This window comes from Bombina bombina, chromosome 4, assembly GCF_027579735.1.
Source record: "Bombina bombina isolate aBomBom1 chromosome 4, aBomBom1.pri, whole genome shotgun sequence".
NCBI lineage: Eukaryota > Metazoa > Chordata > Amphibia > Anura > Bombinatoridae > Bombina > Bombina bombina.
The window spans coordinates 873,079,965-873,098,051 of record NC_069502.1 but is presented as its reverse complement, the minus strand read 5'-3'; the positions used below and the strand labels follow the sequence as shown (position 1 = coordinate 873,098,051).

The 18,087-nt window shown below is 38.5% G+C and overlaps 1 protein-coding gene across 1 annotated transcript in view; it reads left to right on the top strand.

Moving 5' to 3' along the window:
* The window catches only part of LOC128657380 (gastrula zinc finger protein XlCGF26.1-like), a 99,080-nt gene extending 81,888 nt beyond the window's left edge, over window positions 1-17,192 (top strand). Inside the window, exon 5 of the mRNA XM_053711710.1 lies at window positions 15,677-17,192. Coding sequence (XP_053567685.1) covers window positions 15,677-16,794 — 1,118 coding nt within the window. The 3' untranslated portion in view covers window positions 16,795-17,192. The remainder of the gene's footprint in view (window positions 1-15,676) is intronic.
* Window positions 17,193-18,087: the final 895 nt, after the last annotated feature.

Below are 18,087 nucleotides of genomic sequence, written 5' to 3'. Positions count from 1 at the left end.
AGTCTGGAACTCCCTGAAGGCACATGGATCGTGGACTCAGGAGGAGAAACTCCTTCCAATAAATATTCTGGAGTTAAGAGCGATATTCAATGCTCTTCTGGCTTGGCCTCAGTTAGCAACACTGAGGTTCATCAGATTTCAGTCGGACAACATCACGACTGTGGCTTACATCAACCATCAAGGGGGAACCAGGAGTTCCCTAGCGATGTTAGAAGTCTTAAAAATAATCGCTGGTCGGAGTCCCACTCTTGCCAACTGTCAGCAATCCATATCCCAGGCGTGGAGAACTGGGAGGCGGATTTTCTAAGTCGTCAGACTTTCCATCCGGGGGAGTGGGAACTCCATCCGGAGGTGTTTGCTCAATTGATTCATCGTTGGGGCAAACCAGAGTTGGATCTCATGGCGTCTCGCCAGAACGCCAAGCTCCCTTGTTACGGATCCAGGTCCAGGGACCCAGAAGCGACGCTGATAGATGCTCTAGCAGCGCCTTGGTTCTTCAACCTGGCTTATGTGTTTCCACCGTTTCCTCTGCTCCCTCGACTGATTGCCAAAATCAAACAGGAGAGAGCATCGGTGATTCTGATAGCACCTGCGTGGCCACGCAGGACTTTGTATGCAGACCTAGTGGACATGTCATCCTTTCCACCATGGACTCTGCCTCTAAGACAGGACCTTCTGATACAAGGTCCTTTCAATCATCCAAATCTAATTTCTCTGAGACTGACTGCATGGAGATTGAACGCTTGATTCTATCAAGGCGTGGCTTCTCCGAGTCAGTCATTGATACCTTAATACAGGCACGAAAGCCTGTTACCAGGAAAATCTACCACAAGATATGGAGTAAATATCCTTATTGGTGTGAATCCAAGAATTACTCATGGAGTAAGGTTAGGATTCCTAGAATATTGTCTTTTCTCCAAGAGGGCTTGGACAAAGGATTATCAGCTAGTTCCTTAAAGGGACAGATTTCTGCTCTGTCTATTCTTTTGCACAAGCGTCTGGCAGAGGTTCCAGACGTTCAGGCATTTTGCCAGGCTTTGGTTAGAATTAAGCCTGTGTTTAAACCTGTTGCTCCTCCGTGTTTTCGGTCGAATGACTGGATAAGACAGTTAGGGGAGGAGCTATATAGCAGCTCTGCTGTGGGTGATCCTCTTGCAACTTCCTTTTGGGAAGGAGAATATCCCACAAGTAATGGATGATCCGTGGACTGTATACACTACAAGAGAAATAAATTTATCAGGTAAGCATAAATTATGTTTTCTGCATGTCCCACGAGTAGGGTAGTGCAGAAATAGACAAACAGAGTTACCGATTGGCCCTCTCTGCATCGGACAGCGGTGGTGCAGATCGTTGGTGGTGTGGGAGGGTTAGGAGGGAGGCAGGTGGGCAGCCCATCGCTATAAGGGTGCAGGAGCGGATCAAACCGCTACGCTACAGAAATAAAATGTGTAGAGTGGCAGTGAGTGGAAAGGAGGGGAAGCAGGGAGAGGGTGGGTTCCTATAGTGGAAAGGGGATTAGATGGTGGGAAAGCGATCTGGAAGAGGGAGGGGGTAGGGAAATGAGGGAGACAGCTACACTACAGAAAAACTTTTTTGTTTTAATAAACAAATAAAAATTATAGCATACTGAGTACTTGCAGACAGCTGTCTTATTTTCATACTGACAGACTTTCTGCCAGTAATTAAGATGGGGGGGGTCGGGGAGGGAAGAGAGCTGTTAGAGAGGGATCAGGTAGGAATCAGGGGGTGGGAAGTGTCAGGTGGGAGGGTAATCTACACTAAAGCTAAAATTAACCTTACAAACTACCTGATTAACCCCTTCACTGCTGGGAATAATAAAAGTTGGGTGCGCAGCTGAAATTAGCGGCCTTCTAATTACCAAAAAGCAATGGCAAAGCCATATATGTCTGCTATTTCTGAAAAAAGGGGATCCCAGAGAAGTCTTACAACCATTTGTGCCATGATTGCATAAGCTGTTTGTAAATAATTTCAGTGAGAACCTAAAGTTTGCCAAAAAAGTTTTTTGTTTTTTTTTTGTTTTTTTTTTTGCATTTGGTGGTAAAATGGTGGCATGAAATATACCAAAATGGGTCTAGATCAATAATTTGGGTTGTCTACTAAAAAAAAAATATATAGTTTTGATAGGTAAATATAAATAAAAAGGCTCTATTTCTGTTTAAATGTAGTGATGGCAAAAATGCTAAAAATGATCTAGTCTTTTGGGGAAGTTTTACTCTGAAATGCCTGGTCCTTAAAGGGACAGTATACACTCATTTCTTTCATGTAATTGGCAAGAGTCCATGAGCTAGTGACGTATGGGATATACATTCCTACCAGGAGGGGCAAAGTTTCCCAAACCTCAAAATGCCTATAAATACACCCCCCACCACACCCACAATTCAGTTTTACAAACTTTGCCTCCTATGGAGGTGGTGAAGTAAGTTTGTGCTAGATTTCTATGTTGATATGCGCTTCTCAGCATGCTGAAGCCCGGTTCCTCTCAGAGTGCAGTGAATAACAGAGGAATGTGAAGGGAGTATTACCTATTGAATGCAATGGTCATCCTAACCTCCCTTTTCAGATCGACGATATACTCTTATATACTATTACCTCTGCTGATTCTCGTTTCAGTACTGGTTTGGCTATCTACTTTATGTAGATGTGTGTCTTTTGGTAAGTATGTTTTCCTTTATTAAGACACTCTTAGCTATGGTTTGGCACTTTAAATGTAAATGTATATTTGCCATGATTCAGGTTTATCAGTATATTTCCTTTTTGCAGACTGAGAGGGATCAGGTAGGAATCAGGGGGTGGGAAGTGTCAGATGGGAGGGTAATCTACACTAAAGCTAAAATTAACCTTACAAACTACCTGATTAACCCCTTCACTGCTGGGAATAATAAAAGTTGGGTGCGCAGCTGCAATTAGCGGCCTTCTAATTACCAAAAAGCAATGGCAAAGCCATATATGTCTGCTATTTCTGAAAAAAGGGGATCCCAGAGAAGTCTTACAACCATTTGTGCCATGATTGCATAAGCTGTTTGTAAATAATTTCAGTGAGAACCTAAAGTTTGCCAAAAAAGTTTTTTTTTTTGTTTTTGTTTTTTTTTTTGCATTTGGTGGTAAAATGGTGGCATGAAATATACCGAAATGGGTCTAGATCAATAATTTGGGTTGTCTACTAAAAAAAATATATATAGTTTTGATAGGTAAATATAAATAAAAAGGCTCTATTTCTGTTTAAATGTAGTGATGGCAAAAATGCTAAAAATGATCTAGTCTTTTGGGGAAGTTTTACTCTGAAATGCCTGGTCCTTAAAGGGACAGTATACACTCATTTCTTTCATGTAATTGGCAAGAGTCCATGAGCTAGTGACGTATGGGATATACATTCCTACCAGGAGGGGCAAAGTTTCCCAAACCTCAAAATGCCTATAAATACACCCCCCACCACACCCACAATTCAGTTTTACAAACTTTGCCTCCTATGGAGGTGGTGAAGTAAGTTTGTGCTAGATTTCTATGTTGATATGCGCTTCTCAGCATGCTGAAGCCCGGTTCCTCTCAGAGTGCAGTGAATGACAGAGGAATGTGAAGGGAGTATTACCTATTGAATGCAATGGTCATCCTAACCTCCCTTTTCAGATCGACGATATACTCTTATATACTATTACCTCTGCTGATTCTCGTTTCAGTACTGGTTTGGCTATCTACTTTATGTAGATGTGTGTCTTTTGGTAAGTATGTTTTCCTTTATTAAGACACTCTTAGCTATGGTTTGGCACTTTAAATGTAAATGTATATTTGCCATGATTCAGGTTTATCAGTATATTTCCTTTTTTGCAGACTGTCCGTTTCATTTTGGGAAATGCACATATTAAAAAAAAAAAAAAAAAAATTCTTACCTGAAATTTTTCATATTGACTTTTTTTCTACATTGCGGGCTGTTAGGCTTGCGGGTGCGCAAAATGTTATAATGTATTGCGTCATTCTTGGTGCGAGAATTACGTTTGTTGACGTATTTTCGTCATTTCCGGCGTCTTAGTTGGCGCCGAGAATTTTCGCGTAGTTGCGTCATCTGACGCTCGTGTTTGTTAGACGTTTTTGGCGCCAAAAAATATTTTGTCAGTTGTGGGCGTCATATTTGGCGCCAGACTTTTTGACATTATTTAAGTCTTCATGTATTTTTGCTTCTGGTTTCCAGAGGCTTATTCTGTTTGCATTTTTTTCCCATTCCTGAAACTGTCATATAAGGAAATTGATAATTTTGCTTTATATGTTGTTTTTTCTATTACATATTGCAAGATGTCTCAATCTGACCCTGTCTCAGAATCTACTTCTGGAATGCTGCTGCCTGATGTCGGTTCTACCAAAGCTAAGTGCATTTGTTGTAAACTTGTGGTAACTGTTCCTCCGGCTGTAGTTTGTGTTAGTTGTCATGATAAACTTTCAAAAGCAGACAATATGTCCATTACCTGTTGTTGTTCCTTCAACATCTAATGTTCAGGATATTCCTGTTAATGTGAGAGAATTTGTTTCTAATTCTATTCAGAAGGCCCTGTCTGTTATACCACCTTCTAATAAACGTAAAAGGTTTTTTAAAACTTCTCATAAATTTGATGAATTTTTAAATGACCGACAGCATTCTGATTTATCTATCTCTGATGAGGATCTATCTGGTTCAGAAGATTCTGCATCAGATATTGACACTGACAAAACTTCATATTTATTTAAAATGGAGTATATTCGTTCCTTATTAAGAGGTGTTGATTGCATTAGATATGGAGGAGACTAGTCCTTGATATTAAAACCAGTAAACGTTTAAATTCGTTTTTTTAAACCTCATGTAGTTATTCCAGAGGTTTTTTCAGTTCCTGATGCTATTTCAGATGTAATTTCTAGGGAATGGAATAGTCTGGGTACTTCATTTACTCCTTCAAGGTTTAAGAGACTGTACCCTTTGTCGACTGATAGATTGGAGTTTTGGGAAAAGATTCCCAAAGTTGATGGGGCTATCTCTACTCTTGCTAAGCGTACTACTATTCCTACGGCAGATAGTACTTCTTTTAAAGATCCTTTAGATAGGAAGCTTGAATCTTATCTAAGGAAGGCTTATTTATGTTCAGGTCATCTTTTTAGGCCTGCTATTTCTTTGGCTGATGTTGCTGCGGCTTCAACTTTTTGGTTGGAAACTTTAGCGCAACAAGTACCAGATCCTAATGTGTATAGCATTGTTAAGCTAATTCAACATGCTAATAATTTCATTTGTGATGCCATTTTTATTTCATTAGAATTGATGCCAGGTATATGTCTTTAGCTATTTTAGCTAGAAGAGCTTTATGGCTTAAATCATGGAATGCGGATATGACTTCTAAGTCAACGTTGCTATCTCTATCTTTCCAAGGTAATAAATTATTTGGTTCTCAGTTGGATTCTATAATTTCAACTGTCACTGGGGGGAAGGGAGCCTTTTTGCCTCAGGATAAAAAATCTAAGGGTAAATTTAGGGCCGCTAACCATTTTTGTTCCTTTCGTTAGAATAAGGAACAGAAACCTGACCCTTCCCCTAAAGGAACGGTTTCCAATTGGAAGCCTTCTCCAGTCTGGAATAAATCCAAGCTTTTTACAAAATCAAAACCAGCCCCCAAGTCCACATGAAGGTGCGGCCCTCATTCCAGCGCAGCTGGTAGGGGGCAGACTACGATTTTTCAAAGATGTTTGGATCAATTCAATCCAAAATCATTGGATTCAGAACATTGTTTCTCAAGGGTACAGAATAGGTTTCAAGATAAGACTGCCTGTGAGAAGTTTCTTTCTCTCACGCATTCCAGTGAACCCAGTAAAGGCTCAGGCTTTCCTGAAGTGTGTTTCAGACCTGGAGTTATCCGGGGTAATTGTGCCAGTTCCATATCTGGAACGGGGTCTGGGGTTTTATTCAAATCTGTTCATTATTCCAAAGAGAGAGAATTCTTTCAGACCAATTCTGGATCTAAAACTTTTGAATCGTTATGTAAGAATACCAACATTCATAATGGTGACTATAAGGACTATTCTGCCTTTTGTTCAGCAAGGGCATTACATGTCCACAATAGACTTACAGGATGCTTATCTTCATATTCCGATTCATCCAGATCATTATCAGTTCCTGAGATTCTCTTTTCTAGACAAGCATTACCAATTTGTTGCTCTTCCTTTTGGCCTAGCAACAGCTCCAAGGATCTTATCAAAGGTTCTCGGTTCCCTACTCTCTGTAATCAGAGAGCAGGGTATTGCTGTGTTTCCTTATTTGGATGATATCTTGGTACTTGCTCAGTCTTTACATTCTGCAGAATCTCACACGAATCAACTAGTGTTGTTTCTTCAAAGACATGGTTGGAGGATCAATTTACCAAAAAGTTCCTTGATTCCTCAGACAAGGGTAACCTTTTTAGGATTCCAAATAGATTCAGTATCCATGACTTTGTCCCTAACAGACAAAAGACGTCTGAAATTGGTTTCAGCTTGTCGGAACCTTTAGTCTCAGTGATTCCCTTCAGTAGCTATGTGCATGGAGGTTTTAGGTCTCATGACTGCAGCATCGGATGCGATCCCCTTTGCTCGTTTTCACATGAGACCTCTTCAGCTTTGTATGCTGAACCAATGGTGCAGGGATTATACAAAGATATCACAATTAATATCCGTTTGGTTCAGGGGGCCTCTTTTGTTCGTCCAACCTGGACTGTGATTTCAACAGATGCAAGTCTTTCAGGTTGGGGAGCTGTCTGGGGATCTCTGACAGCGCAGGGGGTTTGGAAATCTCAAGAGGCGAAATTACCAATCAATATTTTGGAACTCTGTGCGATTCTCAGAGCTCTTCAGTTTTGGCCTCTTTTGAAGAGAGAACCGTTTGTTTTCAGACAATGTCACAACCGTGGCGTATGTCAATCATCAAGGTGGGACTCACAGTCCTCAAGCTATGAAAGAAGTATCTCGGATACTTGCATGGGCGGAATCCAGCTCCTGTCTAATCTCTGCGGTCCATATCCCAGGTATAGACAATTGGGAAGCGGATTATCTCAGTCGCCAGACTTTACATCCGGGAGAATGGTCTCTTCACCCAGATGTGTTTCTTCAGATTGTTCGGATGTGTGGGCTTCCAGAAATAGATCTGATGGCTTCTCATCTAAACAGGAAACTTCCCAGGTATCTGTCCACGTCCAGGGATCCTCAGGCGGAAGCAGTGGATCCGTTGTCACTTCCTTGGAATTATCAACCTGCTTATATCTTTCCGCCTCTAGTTCCTCTTCCAAGAGTGATTTCCAAAATCATAATGGAGCGTTCATTTGTACTGTCGGTGGCTCCAGCATGGCCACACAGGTTTTGGTATGCGGATCTTGTTCGGATGTCCAGTTGCCAACCTTGGCCACTTCCGTTAAGGCCAGACCTTCTATCTCAAGGTCCATTTTTCCATCAGGATCTCAAATCATTAAATTTGAAGGTATGGAAATTGAACGTTTAGTGCTTAGTCATAGAGGTTTCTCTGACTCAGTGATTAATACTATGTTGCAGGCTCGCAAATCTGTGTCTAGAAAGATTTATTACCGAGTTTGGAAGACTTACATTTCATGGTGTTCTTCTCATAAATTCTCTTGGCATTCTTTTAGAATTCCTAGAATTTTACAGTTTCTTCAGGATGGTTTGGATAAGGGTTTGCCTGCAAGTTCCTTGAAAGGACAAATCTCGGCTCTTTCTGTTCTGTTTCACAGAAAAATTGCTAATCTTCCTGACATTCATTGTTTTGTACAGGCTTTGGCTTGTATCAAGCCTGTCATTAAGCCAATTTCTCCTCCTTGGAGTCTTAATTTGGTTTTGAGGGCTTTACAGGCTCCTCGGTTTGAGCCTATGCATTCTCTGGACATTAAATTACTTTCTTGGAAAGTATTGTTTCTTTTGGCCATCTCTTCTGCTAGAAGAGTTTCTGAATTATCTGCTCTTTCTTGTGAGTCTCCTTTTCTGATTTCTTTCATGTAATTAGCAAGAGTCCATGAGCTAGTGACGTATGGGATATACATTCCTACCAGGAGGGGCAAAGTTTCCCAAACCTCAAAATGCCTATAAATACACCCCTCACCACACCCACAAATCAGTTTTACAAACTTTGCCTCCTATGGAGGTGGTGAAGTAAGTTTGTGCTAGATTCTACGTTGATATGCGCTCCGCAGCAGGTTGGAGCCCGGTTTTCCTCTCAGTGTGCAGTGAATGTCAGAGGGATGTGAAGAGAGTATTGCCTATTTGAATTCAATGATCTCCTTCTACAGGGTCTATTTCATAGGTTCTCTGTTATCGGTCGTAGAGATTCATCTCTTACCTCCCTTTTCAGATCGACGATATACTCTTATTTATATACCATTACCTCTGCTGATTTTCGTTTCAGTACTGGTTTGGCTTTCTACAACATGTAGATGAGTGTCCTGGGGTAAGTAAATCTTATTTTCTGTGACACTCTAAGCTATGGTTGGGCACTTTTTTATAAAGTTCTAAATATATGTATTCAAACATTTATTTGCCTTGACTCAGGATGTTCAACATTCCTTATTTCAGACAGTCAGTTTCATATTTGGGATAATGCATATGAATAAATCATTTTTTTTTTCTTACCTTAAAAATTTGACTTTTTCCCTGTGGGCTGTTAGGCTCGCGGGGGCTGAAAATGCTTCATTTTATTGCGTCATTCTTGGCGCGGACTTTTTTGCTGCAAATTTTTTTTTCTGTTTCCGGCGTCATACGTGTCTCCGGAAGTTGCGTCATTTTTTACGTTCTTTTGTGCCAAAAGTGTCGGCGTTCCGGATGTGACGTCATTTTTGGCGCTAAAAAAATATGGGCGTCACTATTGTCTCCACATTATTTAAGTCTCATTTTTTATTGCTTCTGGTTGCTAGAAGCTTGTTCACTGGCATTTTTTTCCCATTCCTGAAACTGTCATTTAAGGAATTTGATCAATTTTGCTTTATATGTTGTTTTTTCTATTACATATTGCAAGATGTCCCACGTTGAAACTGAGTCAGAAGATACTTCTGGAAAATCGCTGCCTGGGGCTCGAGCTACCAAAGCTAAGTGTATCTACTGTAAACTTATGGTATCTGTTCCTCCAGCTGTTGTTTGTACTGTTTTGTCATGTCAAACTGTTAATGCAGATAATATTTCCTTTAGTACTGTTACATTACCTGTTGCTGTTCTGTCAACATCTAATACTCAGAGTGTTCCTGATAACATAAGAGATTTTGTTACTAAATCCATTAAGAAGGCTATGTCTGTTATTCCTTCTTCTAGTAAACGTAAAAAGTCTTTTAAAACTTCTCATTTTTCAGATGAATTTTTAAATGAACATCATCATTCTGATTCTGATAATGGTTCTTCTGGTTCAGAGGATTCTGTCTCAGAGGTTGATGCTGATAAATCTTCATATTTATTTAAAATGAAATTTATTCGTTCTTTACTTAAAGAAATCCTAATTGCATTAGAAATTGAGGATTCTGGTCCTCTTGATACTAAATCTAAACGTTTAGATAAGGTTTTTAAATCTCCTGTAGTTATTCCAGAAGTTTTTCCTGTCCCTAGTGCTATTTCTGAAGTAATTTCCAGGGAATGGAATAATTTGGGTAATTCATTTACTCCTTCTAAACGTTTTAAGCAATTATATCCTGTGCCATCTGACAGATTAGAGTTTTGGGACAAAATCCCTAAAGTTGATGGGGCTGTCTCTACTCTTGTTAAGCGTACTACTATTCCTACGGCAGATGGTACTTCCTTAAGGATCCTTTAGATAGGAAAATTGAATCCTTTCTAAGAAAAGCTTACTTGTGTTCAGGAATCTTCTTAGACCTGCTATATCTTTAGCGGATGTTGCTGCAGCTTCATCTTTTGGTTAGAAGCTTTAGCGCAACAAGTAACAGATCATAATTCTCATAGCATTTTTATTCTTCAACATGCTAATAATTTTATTTGTAATGCCATCTTTGATATCATTAGAGTTGATGTCAGGTATATGTCTCTAGCTATTTTAGCTAGAAGAGCTTTATGGCTTAAGACTTGGAATGCTGTTATGTCTTCTAAGTCTACTCTGCTTTCCCTTTCTTTCCAGGGTAATAATCGTTTTCGTTCCTTTTGTCACCACAAGGAACAAAAACCTGATCCTTCATCCTCAGGAGCGGTATCAGTTTGGGAACCATCTCCAGTCTGGAATAAATCCAAGCCTTTTAGAAAATCAAAGCCAGCTCCTAAGTCCACATGAAGGTGCGGCCCTCATTCCAGCTCAGCTGGTAGGGGGCAGATTACGTTTTTTCTAAGAAATTTGGATCAATTCCGTTCACAATCTTTGGATTCAGAACATTGTTTCAGAAGGGTACAGAATTGGCTTCAAGATAAGGCCTCCTGCATAGAGATTTTTTCTTTCCCGTGTCCCAGTAAACCCAGCGAAGGCTCAAGCATTTCTGAAATGTGTTTCAGATCTAGAGTTGACTGGAGTAATTTTGCCAGTTCCAGTTCTGGAACAGGGACTGGGGTTTTATTCAAATCTCTTCATTGTACCAAAGAAGGAAAATTCCTTCAGACCAGTTCTGGATCTAAAAATATTGAATTCGTTATGTAAGGATACCAACATTCAAAATGGTAACTGTAAGGACTATGCTGCCTTTTGTTCAACAAGGGCATTATATGTCTACTATAGATTTACAGGATGCATATCTGCATATTCCGATTCATCCAGATCACTATCAGTTTCTGAGATTCTCTTTCCTAGACAAGCATTACCAGTTTGTGGCTCTGCCGTTTGGCCTAGCTACAGCTCCAAGAATTTTTACGAAGGTTCTCGGTGCCCTTCTGTCTGTAATCAGAGAACAGGGTATTGTGGTATTCCTTATTTGGACGATATCTTGGTACTTGCTCAGTCTTCACATTTAGCAGAATCTCATTCGAATCGACTTGTGTTGTTTCTTCAACATCATGGTTGGAGGATCAATTTACCAAAAAGTTCATTGATTCCTCAGACTTAGGTAACCTTTTTAGGTTTTCAGATAGATTCAGTATCCATGACTCTATCTTTGATAGACATGAGACGTCTAAAGTTGATATCAGCTTGTCGAAACCAGTCACAATCTTTCCCTTCGGTAGCCTTATGCATGGAAATTCTAGGTCTTATGACTGCGGCATCGGACGCGATCCCCTTTGCTCGTTTTTCATGCGGCCTCTTCAGCTCTGTATGCTGAACCAGTGGTGCAGGGATTACACAAAGATATCTCAATTAATATCTTTAAAACTGATTGTACGACACTCTCTGACGTGGTGGACAGATCACCATCGTTTAGTTCAGGGGGCTTCTTTTGTTCTTCCGACCTGGACTGTAATTTCAACAGATGCAAGTCCTACAGGTTGGGGAGCTGTGTAGGGGTCTCTGACAGCACAAGGGGTTTGGGAATCTCAGGAGGTGAGATTACCAATCAATATTTTGGAACTCCAGAGCTCTTCAGTCTTGGCCTCTTCTAAAGAGAGAATCGTTCATTCGTTTTCAGACAGACAATGTCACAACTGTGGCATACATCAATCATCAAGGAGGGACTCACAGTCCTCTGGCTATGAAAGAAGTATCTCGAATTCCGGTATGGGTGGAATCCAGCTCCTGTCTAGTTTCTGCGGTTCATATCCCAGGTATAGACAATTGGGAAGCGGATTATCTCAGTCGCCACACGTTTCATCCGGGCGAATGGTCTCTTCTCTCAGAGGTATTTCTTCAGATTGTTCAAATATGGGGTCTTCCAGAAATAGATCTGATGGCTTCTCATCTAAACAAGAAACTTCCCAGGTATCTGTCCAGATCCAGGGATCCTCAAGTGGAAGCAGTGGATGCGTTGTCACTTCCTTGGAAGTATCATCCTGCCTATATCTTTCCGCCTCTAGTTCTTCTTCCAAGAGTAATCTCCAAGATTCTGAAGGAATGCTCATTTGTTCTGCTGGTGGCTCCAGCATGGCCTCTCAGGTTTTTGGTATGCGGATCCTGTCCGGATGGCCTCTTGCCAACCGTGGACTCTTCCGTTAAGACCAGACCTTCTGTCACAAGGTCCTTTTTTTCCATCAGGATCTCAAATCCTTAAATTTAAAGGTATGGAGATTGAACGCTTGATTCTTAGTCAAAGAGGTTTCTCTGACTCTGTGATTAATACTATGTTACAGGCTCGTAAATCCGTATCTAGGGAGATATATTATAGAGTCTGGAAGACTTATATTTCTTGGTGTCTTTCTCATCATTTTTCCTGGCATTCTTTTAGAATTCCGAGAATTTTACAGTTTCTTCAGGATGGTTTGGATAAGGTTTGTCTGCAAGTTCCTTGAAAAGACAAATCTCTGCTCTTTCTGTTCTTTTTCACAGCAAGATTGTTAATCTTCCTGATATTCGTTGTTTTGTACAAGCTTTGGTTCGTATAAAACCTGTCATTAAGTCAATTTCTCCTCCTTGGAGTTTGAATTTGGTTCTGGGGGCTCTTCAAGCTCCTCCGTTTGAACCTATGCATTCTTTGGACATTAAATTACTTTCTTGAAAGGTTTTGTTCCTTTTGGCCATCTCTTCTGCCAGAAGAGTTTCTGAATTATCTGCTCTTTCCTGTGAGTCTCCTTTTCTGATTTTTCATCAGGATAAGGCGGTGTTGCGAACTTCTTTTAAATTTTTACCTAAGGTTGTGAATTCTAACAACATTAGTAGAGAAATTGTGGTTCCTTCATTATGTCCTAATCCTAAGAATTCTAAGGAGAAATCATTGCTTTCTTTGGATGTAGTTAGAGCTTTGAAATATTATGTTGAAGCTACTAAGAATTTCCGAAAGACTTCTAGTCTATTTGTTATCTTTTTCGGTTCTAGGAAAGGTCAGAAGGCTTCTGCCATTTCTTTGGCATCTTGGTTGAAATCTTTAATTCATCATGCTTATGTCGAGTCCGGTAAAACTCCGCCTCAAAGGATTACAGCTCATTCTACTAGGTCAGTTTCTACTTCCTGGGCGTTTAGGAATGAAGCTTCGGTTGTTCAGATTTGCAAAGCAGCAACTTGGTCTTCTTTGCATACTTTTACTAAATTCTACCATTTTGATGTGTTTTCTTCTTCTGAAGCAGTTTTTGGTAGAAAAGTACTTCAGGCAGCTGTTTCAGTTTGATTCTTCTGCTTATAATTTCAGTTTTTTTCATTATAAGTTTTAAATTTTGTTTGGGTGTGGATTATTTTCAGCGGAATTGGCTGTCTTTATTTTATCCCTCCCTCTCTAGTGACTCTTGCGTGGAAGATCCACATCTTGGGTAGTCATTATCCCATACGTCACTAGCTCATGGACTCTTGCTAATTACATGAAAGAAAATATAATTTATGTAAGAACTTACCTGATAAATTCATTTCTTTCATATTAGCAAGAGTCCATGAGGCCCACCCTTTTTTGTGGTGGTTATGATTTTTTTGTATAAAGCACAATTATTCCAATTCCTTATATTTATGCTTTCGCACTTTTTTCTTATCACCCCACTTCTTGGCTATTCGTTAAACTGATTTGTGGGTGTGGTGAGGGGTGTATTTATAGGCATTTTGAAGTTTGGGAAACTTTGCCCCTCCTGGTAGGAATGTATATCCCATACGTCACTAGCTCATGGACTCTTGCTAATATGAAAGAAATGAATTTATCAGGTAAGTTCTTACATAAATTATGTTTTTTCATCAGGATAAGGCGGTTTTGCGAACTTCATTTAAATTTTTACCTAAAGTTGTGAATTCCAACAATATTAGTAGAGAAATTGTTGTCCCTTCGTTGTGTCCTAATCCTAAGAATTCTTTGGAAAGATCTTTACATTCTTTGGACGTGGTAAGAGCTTTGAAATATTATGTTGAAGCTACCAAAGATTTCAGAAAGACTTCTAGTCTATTTGTTATCTTTTCTGGTTCTAGGAAAGGTCAGAAGGCTTCTGCCATTTCTTTGGCGTCTTGGTTAAAGCTTTTGATTCATCATCCTTATTTGGAGTCGGGTAAATCCACGCCTCAGAGGATTACGACTTATTCTACTTGGTCAGTTTCTACATTCCTTTTAAGAATGAAGCTTCTGTTGATCAGATTTGCAAAGCAGCAACTTGGTCTTTTTTGCATACTTTTACTAAATTCTACCATTTTGATGTTTTCTCTTCTTCAGAAGCAGTTTTTGGTAGAAAAGTTCTTCAGGCAGCCATTTCAGCTTGATTCTTCTGCTTATAATTTCAGTTTTTTCATTATAAAGATTAAAACTTTTTGATTTGGGTTGTGGATTCTTTTTTCAGCGGAATTGTCTTTATTTTTATCCCTCCCTCTCTAGTGACCCTTGCGTGGAGTTCCACATCTGGGGTATTTGCTATCCCATACGTCACTAGCTCATGGACTCTTGCCAATTACATGAAAGAGAACATAATTTATGTAAGAACTTACCTGATAAATTCATTTCTTTCATATTGGCAAGAGTCCATGAGGCCCACCCCTTTTGTGATGGTTATGATTTTTTTTGTATAAAGCACAATTATTCCAATTCCTTGTTGATGCTTTCGCTCCTTTCTTATCACCCCACTTCTTGGCTATTCGTTAAACTGAATTGTGGGTGTGGTGGGGGTGTATTTATAGGCATTTTGAGGTTTGGGAAACTTTGCCCCTCCTGGTAGGAATGTATATCCCATGCGTCACTAGCTCATGGACTCTTGCCAATATGAAAGAAATGAATTTATCAGGTAAGTTCTTACATAAATTATGTTTTTCATATAACTGCATGTAATAGACAGTACTATAAAGAATAAAATGCACCGATACTGATATAAAAATCCAGTATAAAACTGTTTAAAAACTTACTTAGAAGCTCTCAGTTTAGCTCTGTTGAAACGGTAGTTGGAAAGCCCACTGCAAGTGGGAAATAAGGCACTCCCCTCTCCCCCTTCTATTGCACATGAAAAGACCCTTTACACAAACGGGAGCAAGCTGGAGTAGGTAGCTGACGGTATTCTCATAAAACTTTGGGGCTTGGTTAGGAGTTTGAAAATCAGAGCAATGTTATTTAAAAATAAACAAAACTATTCATTTAAAAAAAACAAAAAAACTTTATGGGCTATATAAAAAGATCATCTACAAAACATTTATGCAAAGAAAAAATTAGTTTATAATGTCCCTTTAAAGTGCCATAAAACAGGTTGAGATCTGTGTATATTCTAAAAGGGCTTATTAAGTAAAAATAATTTGCAGAAAAAAATTGTTTAAGAATTGTTGGGAAGTATTTGAAAATAATTTTCAAAAATAAGGCAAAATACTTAAAATAGCCATGCTGTCTGGAACACTGTGCTCCACCCCCTAGAATCACCCTTGTTTTGACACAAGCAGTAGTTATAAAGAATAGTTTTGGGACTACAATAATTGTGTTACTAATCTTTTCTGTGAGCACAAATTTAAAAGTTCTAAATACATTAAAGAAAAATAATAGGTAGAAAATTACAACATTAATTTTATTTAGTTTAGTGGTTGACTAATAGGGTATACATGGAAATCCTTAAAAAAATCATTCCTAATGTCCAATAAAAGCTGTATAGGTCACAGTTAAAATGTTATCAAGATAAAATAAATGTCATTAATAAATAACATTGCTCCCATTGTGTTTTTTATCAACAGGTGAATTCACAAGCATTAATCCTAGTCATGGTCAAAGTACAAATGATTCTTTAAATCTTCTTCAAAATCAAAGAAGCCTCATGGGGCATTTATGTTCTGAATGTGGGATTTATTTTACCCAGAAATCACATCTTATTAGTCATCAGAAAATTCATACAGGAGAGAGAATATTTCCATGTTCTGAGTGTGGAAAATGTTTTAACCATGAAGGAAGTCTTGTTGCTCATCAGAAAATTCATACAGGAGAAAATGGATTTCCATGTTCTGAATGTGGGAAATGTTTTCTTTATAAAACAAATCTTTATAGACATCTGAAAATTCATACAGGAGAAAATAAGTTTTCCTGTTCTATATGTGGGAAATGTTTTAACCGTAAAGAAAATCTTGTTGTTCATGAGAAAATTCATACAGCAGAAGAAGGATTTTCATGTTCTGTATGTGGAAAATGTTTTACTCGGAAATCATATCTGATTGTCCATCAGAAAATTCATACAGGAGAGAAAGCATTTTCATGTTCTGACTGTGGAAAATGTTTTACTCTGAAATCAACACTTATTACTCATCAGAAAATTCATACAGGAGAAACGCCATTTTCCTGTTCTATATGTGGGAAATGTTTTAACCGTAAAGGTAATCTTGTTGATCATCAGAAAATTCATACAGGAGAAAAGGAATTTTTATGTTATGAATGTGGGAAATGTTTTCTCAGCAAATCACATCTTTATAGACATCTGAAAATTCACGCAGGAGAAAATAAATTTTCCTGTTCTGTATGTGGGAAATGTTTTAATCGTAAAGAACATCTTGTTGCTCATCAGAAATTTCATACAGAAGAAAAGGGATTTTTATGTTCTGAATGTGGGAAATGTTTTCTTAAAAAATCACATCTTTATAGACATCGGAAAATTCATACAGGAGAAATGCCATTTTCCTGTTCTATATGTGGGAAATGTTTTAACCGTAAAGAACATCTTGTTACTCATCAGAAAATTCATACAGGAGAAAAAAGATTTTCATGTTCTGAATGTGGGAAATGTTTTACTCTGAAAGCAACTCTTTTAAGGCATCAGAAAATTCATATTAAAGGAAATCAAGAAAACCAGAATTTAACCTCTTAAGTTCAGAGGGACACGTAGTTGTCACCCACACAATACCTAGTGCTGATAATGACTACATGTTGTCCTCTGGGGGCACACATTTTGGAATTATTTGAGGTCCCTTCTGCACCTCAAGCGGTTACCAGGTGGCCGATTTTATTAATTATCCCCAGGAAGATCCAGGGTCTCTATATACATTTGAAATTGTTATCACAAGAATAAAAGCTGATCTAAGGCCGGTGGTGGACCTAATGGACAGAGGGCCCTGGTGCAAGAATTTTTTTTTGAGCTTGCCAAGACATCCTGCACTTGCATAAAAGCATATCACTTGTTTATGTATATATATATGTATGTTTGTATGTATATATGTATAAAGACAACATTATAAAAATGTATAAAACCATGTGCACTTACATCTATATCTGTTATCCTTTTTATTTTATTTTTATTTAATGTTCCAGGGGTGTAAGTAAATAAATTGGAACCTATAGCATGAATTCAGAACTGTATTAGATATTATTAAAGACAATCTTTACATACATGTACACATATATAATTACCTGAAACATTTGTTGCTCCATTACTAGTGTATCAGATATTTGCATGCTATGGGGCATGTTATGTACAGTCGATTTAATATGTGTGTGTATATATACAGTTGTGCTCATAAGTTTACATACCCTGGCAGAATTTGATTTCTTTGCCATTTTTCAGAGAATGTGAATGATAACACAAAAACTTTTCTTTCACTCATGGTTAGTGTTTGGCTGAAGCCATTTATTATCAATCAACTGTGTTTACTCTTTTTAAATCATAATGACAACAGAAACTACCCAAATGACCCTGATCAAAAGTTCACATACCCTGGTGATTTTGGCCTGATAACATGCACACAAGTTGACACAAAGGGGTTTGAATGGCTATTAAAGGTAACCATCCTCACCTGTGATCTGTTTTCTTGTAATTAGAGTGTTTGTGTGTAAAAAAGGTCAATGAGTTTCTGGAGTCCTGACAGACCCTTGCATCTTTCATCCAGTGCTGCACTGACGATTCTGAGTCATGGGGAAAGCAAAAGAATTGTCAAAGGATCTGCGGGAAAAGGTAGTTGAACTGTATAAAACAGGAAAGGGATATAAAAAGATATTAAAGGAATTGAGAATGCAAATCAGCAGTGTTATACATATATGATGCTATATGCTCATATAGCATCATACAAAATGTAATTTTGAAGGAGTGTATTTTTCAATATTGGATATTTTAAAGGTGTATGTACCTATTTAGCATCAGATATGATGCATCTAAATAAATATATTA